Source organism: Carex rostrata, chromosome 12, assembly GCF_964058835.1.
Source record: "Carex rostrata chromosome 12, lpCarRost1.2, whole genome shotgun sequence".
NCBI lineage: Eukaryota > Viridiplantae > Streptophyta > Magnoliopsida > Poales > Cyperaceae > Carex > Carex rostrata.
This window is the reverse complement of record NC_135929.1, coordinates 7,526,008-7,539,011: the sequence shown is the minus strand read 5'-3', so window position 1 is coordinate 7,539,011 and position 13,004 is coordinate 7,526,008. Positions and strand designations below refer to the sequence as shown.

At 34.2% G+C, this 13,004-nt stretch overlaps 2 protein-coding genes across 3 annotated transcripts; one reads left to right on the top strand and one right to left on the bottom strand.

The window, feature by feature from the left end:
- Positions 1–2,013: 2,013 nt before the first annotated feature.
- LOC144563338 (uncharacterized) lies at positions 2,014–7,383 on the top strand. Its single transcript, XM_078312806.1, has 2 exons — positions 2,014–2,098; positions 6,735–7,383. The coding sequence occupies exon 2, from the start codon at positions 6,811–6,813 to the stop codon at positions 7,252–7,254; it is 444 nt and encodes a 147-aa protein (XP_078168932.1). The 5' UTR covers positions 2,014–2,098; positions 6,735–6,810; the 3' UTR covers positions 7,255–7,383.
- A 952-nt stretch (positions 7,384–8,335) lies between these two features.
- Positions 8,336–12,867, bottom strand: LOC144563316 (uncharacterized). Of its 2 annotated transcripts, none has more exons than XM_078312782.1 (9): positions 12,560–12,867; positions 11,925–12,006; positions 11,711–11,802; positions 11,091–11,216; positions 10,721–10,841; positions 10,126–10,210; positions 9,189–9,302; positions 9,062–9,101; positions 8,336–8,648 (listed from the first exon to the last, which is right to left on the bottom strand). In XM_078312782.1, the coding sequence occupies exons 1-9, from the start codon at positions 12,722–12,724 to the stop codon at positions 8,496–8,498; spliced, it is 978 nt and encodes a 325-aa protein (XP_078168908.1). In that variant the 5' UTR covers positions 12,725–12,867; the 3' UTR covers positions 8,336–8,495. The 2 variants fall into 2 exon arrangements, with proteins under 2 accessions (XP_078168908.1, XP_078168910.1); XM_078312784.1 differs by having other exon boundaries at positions 12,531–12,661.
- Between the last annotated feature and the right edge of the window lie 137 nt (positions 12,868–13,004).

Here is a 13,004-nt window from a genome sequence, read left to right as displayed (position 1 = left end):
ACTCCAAACAGAAAGCTGGTCCTACAGTCTACAGATATCCAATAAGGAGGTGCCACGTCACAAAAATAGAGAAATTGTCTGGACTCTACAAGGAGAGGAAGGGTCAAGTCAACACAAGTATTTACTATCATTGGGAAAATTAAACGCCAAGGTTTTGTGTGCCATTTCTCTTCTGTTTTTAATTATGGTTTCTTGGAATTTTTTACAGCCCAACACTGAATTCAAAATTCAAAATTTGCATTTAAAAAAAATATAAGCTATTTTTTTCAAAATTCCAAATTTGCATTTAAAAAAATATTGACTCTCATAATACAAATTTACATGTGAATACTTGTACTTATACAGCCCAAATTAATGCATTTATTATAATAATATATTAAATACATGTGCACAAAATTTTGAAATATAATTTTTAATTTATTCGAAAATAAATATATCGTTGCTATTTTTTAAAATCCGCGTTAATATCTGCAGTAATTATTTGTGTGCTCATGCGTGTGATCCAATATGCACAAGCAAACTTCCAATTCCCAAATAAAGCAAATTTGATTTGATCATTTTGCGCTGAATCCAGCTCCAGCACGGCGCACCATAAATGAAATTTACTTAGATAACCCTTGGTATTTTCGTAATTAGACAAGGATTCAGAGCACATGATCACATCATTTTTTGTCACTTTAAAGTGTAAATATCTCAATGGAATCAATTATCTCACTAAAATTTACAAAACATCTTTATGATATTTGAAAACTTTATTAATTTCCTACTATCCTACTTCCTCAAAATGAATCAGGTTTAGTAAAAAAAATGAATCAGAAAATTTCAAGAGTCCACTTTAATATTCGTACAAACTTAATTAAACTGTTCAGATTTAATCTGTGAATGTCAAGTACCTTACAAGATGAAGTATTACTATATTCTTGGATTTATCTGTAAACTGGACTGCTGGAGCTCTACTAGTGTATTAATAATACCCTTAACGGGTTACCTGTGCCCTGCCCGCCCGTACCCGATGCCCGGGGCACCCGTGCCCGAGCCCGGGTATAGGTCGGGTACACGGGTAGGCGGGTACGGGCAAAAAACGGACCGGATCGATTTTTTTGGACAAATACCCAACCATACCCTACCCGACTATACCCGTACTCGACCATACCCGTACCCGACTTTACCCTACCCGGATACCCACCTACCCTTACCCGTATCCGTACCCTTATACCCGACCCACTTTAATTCAAATTCAAACCCAAAATTTGATTTTCCCCCCACTCGGTTCAAAAAAAAAAGAAAAAAAAAGAAAAAACAGAAAAAAGAAAAAAGAAAAAACAGAAAAAAAAAAACCGGACCCCCCGTACCCGGACTGCCCTGCCCGTCAAGGGTACAACGGGCACGGGTATAGGACGGGCAGGGTACGGTTTTTGAAAAATATACCCGAGATACCCGTGCCCGTATACCCTAGTACCCTCATACCCGTACCCGTGCCCGCCCGACTGTTAATACACTAAGCTCTACGCCTCTACCTAGTAATGCGGGAATTTTTTATTGTAGTAATTAATAGGAAAGAAGAGAGGAAAACAGAAAGAGTACAACTGTTTTTTTTATGGGTAGTAAGATCGGTACTGTTCATACTAATTCTAATTTTTTTTTAAAGTTAAGATCGGTACTGTTTATATCGTTTTAAACTTGTTTTTTAAGTTAAGATTGGTAATGTTCATACCGATCTAAACTTTTTTTTTTTTTTTGCAAAGTTTGGATCGGTACTATTCATACCGATCTAAACTTTTTTTTTTTTGCAACTTATTAAAAAAAAAAAGTTAGAATCGGTATGAACAGTACCGATTTTACTACTCATATAAAAATAGTTGTACTTTTTCTGTTTTCCTATCTTCTTTTCTATCAATTACTACCAATAAAAAATCCCCCAGTAATGCCTATACATAAAAAAAAAAATCTCATAATAAAAACAGAGCTTTCTTCAACTTCCCTTATTTCTTTCCCAGTCTCTTCAATTTCCTTTCTTCTTCTCAAATTAAACACAATTTTTGTTCAGCGAATCAACATAACTGACATTGTTTGCTGAGTAGAGATCTGGTTACCACAGGTAAGCTTTTATATATCTCAATAATGTTAATTTCTGTACTGTAGCATATTTGACCTGTTTACAAGTTTTATACCGTTGAATGTTGATCTTATGCGCAGCTAGCTCATGTTACTAGATACTAGTTAATATATAAATTTGTATTTATTTAAGTTTCCAAGGTAGTAAGCATGGTACTTTACTAGTTAATAAATTTATAGAATAGTTCTTTCTTTTCTTTATATGTAGTACAACTCATAAATCATGATTCTCACAGTACCAAATGCAGGGATGTTTAAACGGTTCGGTTTGTTTGGTTTTTAACCGAATCATAATATTTTGGTTTAAATGGATTGGTTTTTCGGTTTAAATGGATCGGTTTGGTTGAAATTTTGAATAATTTTGGTTTAAATTGATTGGTTCGGTTTAGATTTCTCAAAACTGATTAAACCGAACTGACTGGTTTATATTGGTTCGACTATAATTTTTATTGGTGTTATAATGATTTGTTGTGTATGACGATATATTCTTTCATTAATAATAGTACCAATAGATTTACTTCAGTTTGAAGTTTGAACCGAACAAACTGAAATTTACTTTGGTTTGCTCGGTTCAGTTCTTAATCGGTTGATAGATTTAATCGGTTCAGTTCGGTTCGGTTCTATTTTTAAAAACTGAACAAATGTTTGATTTGATCATTTTATTTCGATTTGAACTGAACTGACCGTTTGAACACCCCAAACCAAATGTATACCAAATGAAGTATGACTTTTCATGTCATGATTAGGGATTTTTTCTTTGAAAAATGCCTCATAATTATCAAAATCAGAATATAATTCACTAATTCATAAACTTGTTCCCCAAAAACTTGATCAGACCACTTAAGCTCCACAACTTATCTCTCAAACTTTTGGATTAATTTCACTTGAAAAAAGTTTGGATATTATCTGTTATGGCTTACCAACTTATGATCATGTTTGGTTGTGGAATAAAGTTAAACCGGATTAAATTTCTTACTCCAAGCTAAACCGGAGTAAGTTAATCATGTTTGGTGGAGTAAGCTAAACCACCTCTTTAGATGGTGTAAGTTACTTCAGTTTAACTCAAATCTTACTCCATCTTAAACCGCCTATGTTACTCCTCATTTGGCTCCTTAAGCGTGAAGTAAGAGGTTTACTCCACCTCTTACTCCACAACCAAACATGGCCTATAACTCTCACACAAAAAGGAAGAATTTCATGTATAATCTTTTAAAACCTTGGAATTAAGTATTTCTTCGTCTAAAAAATCATAATATCATGTTTACCTTTGTAAATTTCATAAACTCACAAATTTATCTAATTTATTGTCTTATTTGTCAAAACTTAAATTTAATTTATTGTCTTATTTGTCAAAACTCATTTTAAATTTATAATGTTTTTATTTTACCCTCTGTTAAAATGTTACCATGTATGCCTAAAAATTAAACTTTATAATTTTAAAATAAATTTTAATAGAAAATACAATAAAATAAATTAAGTAAGTTTGTGAGTTTTTAAAATTTAGAAAGGTAAATAGAATATTATGAAGAGGAGGGATCCATTTACACCGGTTTTTGGTGACAATGTATTACACCATACATTTTCAAAGTCCAAATAGTCGATCCAAACCGTTCAACATAATGAATATATTAAAATGTGCTTGTAAATCAAATTTTACATTTTTTTTTGAATTTTTTTTATTATTTATTAAGATAGGTACAAAAATTCAATGGTCTGAAAACAACGATTTTGAAAAATACTTAATAAATAGTAAAAAAAAATTCAAATAAATGTAAAATTTGATATGCAAGCACATTTTAATATATCCATCATGTTAAACGATTTGAATCGACTGTTTGGATTTTGAAAACTTTGATAATGTAAGGTGTAATCGAGTGTCACAAAAAACAATGTAAGTGGATCGCTCCTCTGTGAATTGTAGAAGATAAAATACATAATTTTGTGTTTTTTGAAGGATATACGTGAAATTCCCTTAAAAAAGAAAAGAAAAACCTTCATACTCCAATGACATGGGGTTGATATCTGTCTGTTCGCATTTTTACCAAATTTGTGATAGGCAGGTTACAGGGTTATACATCTTGTTATGCCTAAATTTAAAAAAGGGTAAAAATGTCGACTTTGAATCCTCTGCTTCTCTGGTGCAGGAATTTTCTGCAGTCACTGCGTGTGGAGCCAGTCACTGTTAAAGGGGACCGGTTACTTTTAATTTTTGTACTGAGAGTCCACTTCGAACCCACACGCAGTGACTCTGGAGGCAGAGGATTCGGTTCCAAAAATGTCTTGTCAATATCATGCAACCTATATATATATATACACAAAACAATCTGCCTAAGTCAATAATTAGTTTGTTTGATTTGAAAATTGAAAGTGATGTAATCCTGTTTATCTCTAATTTAGGTCTTACAGATATATATACAAAACAAACAATATATTATGAGCTGAGATATGCCTGGATTTAGGCATCAATCATAATAAATGTTTCTTTTCTAAATATCAATAATATTGCTTCATGACCTAAATTTATAGGCAAAATTGCACATTTGCACATAGAGGTGCACAAAAAGTTTGTAACTTATGATTCAATGGAGTTCGATTAAAAAAAAAAATTCAGTTCGAAACGAATCAAACCAGCTCGGTTCCAAAACAAATCAAACACAGTTCGGTTTGAAATTGATTTGAATCGAACTTGAACTGAGTTTGACTTGGTTCAAAACTCTTCTTTTTAGTTCTAAACCCTGCTTCAATTTCGAACTAGTTCGGTTCGAAACTGGTTCGAATCGCACGGAATCAAACTCGAACTCTTCTCTTCAGTTCGAAACCCTACTTCAATTTCGAACAAGTTTAGTTTGAGATTGGTTTGAACTCGAACTCAAACTGAGTTAAGTTCGATTCGGTTCGATCCGTTTGCAGCCCTATTTGCACAACTGCAAGACCTCATTTAATTCTGCCACATATTCAAATTTCTAAGTTTTTCTTTCATTTGTTTCAAATATAAGTACTTCCTTTTTGTCAGTCATTAGCTTTCGTATCTTTTACCACTTCTGGCAACACTTTCTTCAATTTTGTATAATTACTCTAAAATGTAGGGGCTGTTTTGAAAATTTGCACACCAACTGTCATACATCCACATGAAATATTTCATCAGTAGCTAAATTTTGGAAAGCTTGTCTAAGCAAGCCCACAAAGCTTTAAATCTAGAATTACCTACCTTCCAAAAACAGAGAGTTTGGTGTAAAGCATCTATCAATTTACTATAACTAGAAGTGTACAGAGGGTGCTGTCATTTATATAATTTTCACATGTTTACCCTTTTCATGATAAAACCTAGCTGTTTGTTTTTTTTCATAAAAAATGATTATGGTTATTAAATTTTCCTTCACCTGAGACATGACAATTCCCCCTTTTGTACTTTCAAATTATTACCTTCTGAAATATTACATTAATAGTGTGCAATAACTTTTATTAAGCAAGAGAGAAACCCCAATTTCACATTGCATTAAACTGATTATAGTACTGTTCACTTTTGAGAAAATAAAAGCACCCAGTAGCCAGTAGCCAGTACCAGTACCAGTCTATTCTCTTTTAGCAATTAGTTATATATAGACCGTTAGAAATTAGAATTGATTGATTTCTCCATTGGTTTGTTCAACTGGAGAGAAACAGGTAATAAAAGGAGCTGGTCACTGGTCAGGTGCAATACAACATTTTTAGTGGGGCGGTTCTGTCATGAGTCATGAAATAAAACAAATTTACTAACAAAAAGAAGAAAAAGATAATAATTGGACGGCTAAGCTAAGTGGTAGAGGTCCTCTGGGGGATTATCATGTATGCCAGGGGCTAATATTATAAAATTCCCCTATTTTTTTTTTGCTTTCGGTACTAAAGTACATGCAAGCTATTCCTGATTTCCTGCCTCATTGTTTTTAATGGGAAATGATTCGGATCTACCATTCTACTTTTGATTGCTGTTACATATGTAATCAAACTCAAACTTTCTGATAAACAAGTATGAACCCTTTACAAATTAAAAATAAAGAAATTAATTTATCCGTTAAACCTATGTCTTTCACAAACTCTTGGTGGATATATTTAAATAATCTAAGACTCAATGCAAGCTTGGTTGCTTTTAAATAAAATATTCTAAGAAAATAAATAATTGTATACTTACAGTATCATTATCTATAGGAAAATAAATCTGTTGTTATTCAAATGGAATTACAGGAACTTGTTATTTTGATCTCAACCATTCAATTTTTGTGATGTGCAAATCTCAACGAAGAAATCTTTTCATGTACAAATCTTAACAAAGTTGATTTATTTTCTGTGTATTGACGAAGATACGAGAGCGTAATAATAGAAAATAAAGCCAGAGTTGATAACGTATCAAATCATAATTACCAAAATTGGAGACTCTTAGTATATCTAATTTTAATACTAGGTCACAATGGTTATATATATTGAGTCAAAAATTCGCAATCGGTCCCCCACCGAAAACACTTTCTCCAGTTCTATGATAGATTACTCAAAAACCTCTACAAAGGTTCCATGAACAAATCTTTTCTCTCTCTCTTCTTTCTCTCAGTCTACTTCGCTCTGATCAACTGTTGTAACGTACACAGAGCATCTTGACTCGCAAATGCACTGATCATAGCACTAAAGAAACACAGGCAACAAGTGGAAAGGTACCAACATCACATGGCGCCGTACCGGTTCCCGGTACGAGATGAGACTGTCGAGCCAGCGGAGTTCTCGGGCCGGTCGTGTCAATCGTGCACCGCATTTGTACTGGCGGATTGCATCGCGCTTTGCTGTTGCCCGTGTTGCGTCGTGAGCTTTCTCAGCTTGGCACTGGTGAAGGCTCCATGGATGGTCGGGAGGAGGTGTCTGGCAATGTTGAAAAAACGAAGGTGTTTTTTGCAAAAGCAAAAGAGAGTTAGTGATATGGGTGAGAATCAGAAGGAGATTGTTGAGGAAAAGGGAAAGGGGATTTTGGAAGAGAAATGTGAGGTATGGGATGAGATTGAACAAAATTATCAAATGGTTGATTTTGGGGATGAATCAGAGAAAATTTGGGCTGAGTTCTACCAAATAGGACAGTGGGGGTTTGGAAGGGTTTCTTTTTCTAAACAAATCCAGTAAATTAAGGGGTTTGTTTGTATTCTTATAATTTTGGAATTGCCATGTGAAGTGTATAGTAAATATGAAATTCAGTTTGATCAATTGAGATTGAGAAACAAGATTTCCATCTTGCTTTCTTTCTTCATGTTCTCTCTCTCTCTTTTATTTTACTTTTGCTACTTATTTATTATTTTGTTTGTATTTCATTTTTTGTGTACATAAGTGGGAGAAAAAACATGAAATATATATATAGAAAAAAATCAAGGCAGAAGAAAAATAGACCAGAATGAACCCAAAGGATTCATATTTCATTAAATTACTTTCTGTTATTAATTTTTCACAAGTTGGTGGAATAAATTTTGTCATCATTGAAAAATTATTACTACAAAATGCAAGTTTGCTAGATATTCCAGCATCAGCAACTTTTTTTGTTGCCTTTTAATTTTTATTCTTTTCTCTTTTTGGATGATGAATAATTAATTTGGATGATGCAGGTTTACGTGGACCATTCCAACAATGTGCTCAGCACTCTGACCTAAAATTTATTAAATATAGAAAATTGGAATAGGTTAACATAAAATAAAATTTATTCCGATTATGATTCCTTTTGTTCTTATTTTGCAAATTTTAGATCGAACAAGTGGCAGCTTCTTCCTGAGGAGGTACTTTTTTTTATTAATTTCTTTTACTATTAACTATACAGAAATTTTTCTTGTTTTGCTGAGTCTATCAGCTTAAGTTCGCATGCAAAAACAATGAAAAATAAGGGAATTAATTACTAAACAAATGGAAAAGCGTCGAATATACTTGATTTTTGCCGAATATACTCCATTAAGTAGTACCTGATTTTTAAAACTAAATTTTCTTTGTTGACTACTCCATTATAGGTTTGTATATTTGATTTCTATTTTTTTTGTTGTACGAGTCGCTATCGATTTAAATGTCAATGTCATTTGATAACTTATCAATTGTTAAGAATTCTTATTAGGCCTGCTCAGTCAGTGTGTCAGGTTCATTTAAAAAGAGTAGAACCTAATAACGCCTTTAGCAACAACAAAAAGGTCAAGAGAAAATAAATGTGGCGAATGGAAGGGGCACACCAGAAATTAATTAAGCCATAAAAAAAACTTAATTTGATCACATATGATTAGGCTACACAATCATTACTAAAACCATAGACCCGCCAAAAGTATCAAATTAAAGCACTAATGACATGATTACAACTAAAGAAGGTCCAAATTTTAGTATATCCTTTGGTTCTCCTACCTAAACCACCACCTCTGCATGGCTGAAATTGGTGTGTTCAGAAACGGAGCATGGCGGTTGATATATGGATTAATCAAACGGCCAATATTTGACCACACGATTCGGTGACATGCTGAATTCATTGGAGCATGGTACATTAGCTTTAGTAGCTGCCAAAAGAAAACAAGAAGTCAATCAATAAATAAAATGTGCTTAATTCAAGGGTTGGAACCCATTTAGAATGGATTTAACTTGACAAACATGACAACTGTCAAAGATTGATAATAATTTCCAATCGGAACTACAAATATTCATGTTCCGGATGGTAATAATAATTTCTTTGATAGTTGGTATATCTTTATTTTGAAAGGTTTTACCAATACTAATATTTCTCAATATTTGCCCCAGCAGACCATACAAAACTAAAACCATACAGAAGGCAAGAAATGAACGGTTTAAATTTGTCAAATGGTACTGTTCTAACTTCTAACTGAGATATTGGGAAATACCAGTAAAGGACTACAGGCCTGGCTGAAGGTTTACCCTTATAAAAACTATAGGATCCCACAAAATAACAACTTACATTCCAGTACATGAATGTTTGTACAAGACTTCGCTGCCACCTGCGGAAAAAATAAATAAATTACAAAGCAGTAAAAATTGAATTTCAATGCAAGCAAGCAAAGAGGAAAAGGGAAAGGTGTTCATACGAGATGAGGGATATGATGAGAAGAAATCCAAGTGCCACCTCAGCATATGAGCTGAGGCCGTTGAGTGTGTTATTGTTCCTCTGCACCCATATACATGGCAACTCCAAATATCTCCTATACAATAAGAAGTCAAGAACAAATAACATTATTAATTTATTATGATAATAATTATTTACCATGAACTTTGGCTGGACAATCCATTTTTATTAGGAAAACAAACAGCAGTACTGACCATAGTAACAAGACTCGTGAATTATTCGCATTTAATTCTTTTTTTGATGTTTCCGAACAAAACTCCGAATAGAACGCATGAGTCACGTATTATTAGCGAGAAAAACGCCAATTTTTTTTTTTGCTGGGTTTTCATTGGGGATTTGTTTTTTTTTGGGTTTACTTATTGTACCGAATCATTCCTGAATTATACCCGAATCATGAATTTTTGAACTCTCCGAACCGAACCCAAACTTTTCGTTTGTCACTATGGTACTGACTGGTATCATTCCTCTATTTGGGGAGCCTCTCCTTTCTTTTGTTCACTCTCAATACCCTTTCTCACATCTCCAATATCTCTTTGTTGTTTCTTCTATCCTATAGTTTCATTTAAATGGTCACCATTTCTCTGTTGATCAAAACCGAAATATACATTATGGGTAATAACTAATAACAAAAAAACATATATTTAAAACAAATAATAGCATCCTTGACTGATAAACAAATCATGTTTTTATATAAGCTTTTGTTGATTAATTAGTGCTTATTGGGCTAAGCTAAAACCCCTTATGCACCAAGATGTAGCTAATAACACTGAAAGTAAGAACTTCAATACTAGCAATATCAAGACAAGGACTCAAAAAGATACAAAACATTAAGAGTAAAAAAGGAAGAAATATAGAGAAGTTATAAGTATTAAGATAGTGTCTGTCAGAATTTTATGTACCTATACAAAGAGGAGCGAGTAAAGTGGCGTATAAGGAACCTTGATACATGGTCAAGTGACCAACACAGAACTGGTATCAGAGCAACTGCAATAGAGATTTTCAAGAAATTAAAACCAAGGATCTGTGCAAATGTCCAAGGGACAAAATGCATAACTAAGCATGAAGTTACACCATAAATTAAGCATTGAAAGTATTAGACCAACCCATTTTTAACCCACAATTTAGCAAAAATTAAGTCTTCCAGTGTGTAAAATGAGGCAACCTAAATCCTAGCAAAGCATTAGTCTTCTTTTATTAACGAAAGCTTAAATTAGCCTTAATTTCAATAAGGTCCATTTTGCATTACCCCACTAAGTTCAAGTCTGAACCAATTTCAAACTAGCTTCAATGTCAATTATGCAAGCTGGTATAGGTACAAACTGGTGCTGCAACTAAACCAAGACTTACTCCAATTAAATGAGATTCCTAAAAGCTGCACATACGACACCAGTAAAGCATCACTGGTTTAACCTTCCATCTTAGGATCATGTCACAGTTGAGAATTGTACAAAACAAGCCAGTGAAATATAATAGCAGCTTGTAAAGTTAACTTACCCTTGAAGTGTGCGTGAGAAGTTACAAATGAGATGCAAAACATCAGACGAATGAAATCCTTCGAGGCAATTATAGACTGAAGCCACATCTGAATGGCAGGTAGGGTCCCCGCACTTGGTTTCTGAAAGAGGAATATTAAATGTCAAATATATTACAACCCCCATACTTTCGGATATAAAGATAGCCATTTGACCAGAAGCCCTTTGATTTTCAATGTACCAGCTAATTTCAACCCTTTCCTCTCCCCTTGCTGTTGTTCAACTTATGTTTAAACATAGATAGATCACACGTAATTTTAATCAACATCAAGTGAAAATGAACAGTGAGATTAAATGAAAAAAAGGACAAGCTGAAATGAACTGGAAGTTACCCCATAGACAGAAAACAAAGAGTAGAGAGAGGAGATTATGGTGCCGAGAAGAGACAACCGGTAGACCTTGCGTGAAAGGTTTGCTGTCAGGATAGGAACAATACCAAGCATAGCAACAGCTAGTACCTGCAAAATAAACCAGTGGTTAATGGAGACCGCTATAAACACATACATGGTCCCATTCAAGGATAGATAACCTTACTGCCAAGCTTGTTCTACTACAATTATTTTATGAAGAAATATGCTATAAAGCAAGCCCAAGTTCTCATTTATGTGTCTTTTTCCTTTCATTATGAAATAAATCAAGATCCTCTTGGCAAGAAACTATATACAGGTTATGGGATAAAAAAAGAAGTCAAAAACTTCGAAAGTACATATTTTCAGCATTCTCATCCAATAAAAGGGAATAATAACTTTGCAATACATTTGTTGTACTTCTCATAGAGAAATAGTATCGCCAAAAATTTATTGGAACCAAAGCATCGATGTAACTTCTCATGTACCTTCTTACAAATTTTTTGCAATCCTTATTCCTACATCTAATGCCAACTCCTTTTCAAAATCTACATGACAAACGAGCTTTAAAAGTAAATGAAAGCCATAAACAAGTAATGCCTTACCCAGGCATTAACAGCAAAATGTATAGCTTCTAGTTGCATCCTTAGTTGATTGTTACCCCTCTCTGGTTGAGTGGGTGGCCCACCACTCGGACCTAAAAGATGCATTCAGATTTCAGACAAAATCAATTTATCTACTTATTTATTTCCCTTGTTGGCCTTTTTTTCCGAGCTTAATTTGACTGTGAAATTGAAATTCAAGGAAAAATTGTTTGACCTGAAGAATGTGGCCTAAAACTTTCACTGGTCGATGCTGATGCAGGTCCCGCTGTCATTGCTTCAACCACAAAATCAGGGTCCTAATGAAATAAAATAAACATGAAATTAAATTAAATTCTTAGAAGATGAAGTTTCTATAACCATGCTTTAGGATGACTTAGATATATGTCAGACAACTAATTTGCTTCCAATCTCCCATTTTATCTGTAACTTATGACTTCTTGCTACTTTAGTGCTTGCTCAAGTAAACACCATAACTATAACCTTTTTTCATCATTTATATAAATGCCCCGTTGCAAGATTTATTCAAATCTAAGTTCATAAAAAACAATGTATCAAATATCACCAATGACATCAACTCGAACTTCAGAGATGTGGAATACAACATATACTGCAGGAGGTGCCTGGTTTGATAAGTAAAAATTAAGCTACTAATGAAGTAACCTGGCCCTTCCAAACTCAAATTCCATCCAATCAATGCACTTATAATCTGACAACAGTTAAAATTAGGTCAAGCAAAGACCCAAAGGCTCCAGCTTTTCCTACCCATTACCCAAGACCCAGCATTCAAACCCAATCCAGCTCAAAATTCAAAATCACGCACTAAATCATCAGAAAGTACAAGTGTAGTACGATGTATCTCTGGTAGAACTTGCGCTTGAAGTGCTCGACGACTTCAGGTCGGTTGGCCATGTGTGGAGGCAAGTAAACATTGCTCCAGTACTCCGACCAACGGGGGTCCCCCTCGTAGTCGTACGCCGCCGCTGCCGCCCGTTTGGCCTGCTGCTCCGCCGCCATCGCCGCCGATGTGGACTCGAATTGGAAGGAAAAACGCTCAGTGTTAGACTAAACTGTTATGTAGTCTTAGTCTTAGGTTAGTCTTTCAAGAAAACAGACAGAAAAATCGGGATCGGAAGAGCGAGAGAGAGAGACAGTAACCAAATAACTATAACTCCGTCGTAACGAAACAAATTTCCTGCGGACTAAGAACGGTGAAGTTACTCTGACAGTTGGGACCCACATTTACCTGTGTCAATAATAAATGCTGACCCCAGTTGTCAATGGAAACATGCAGCGG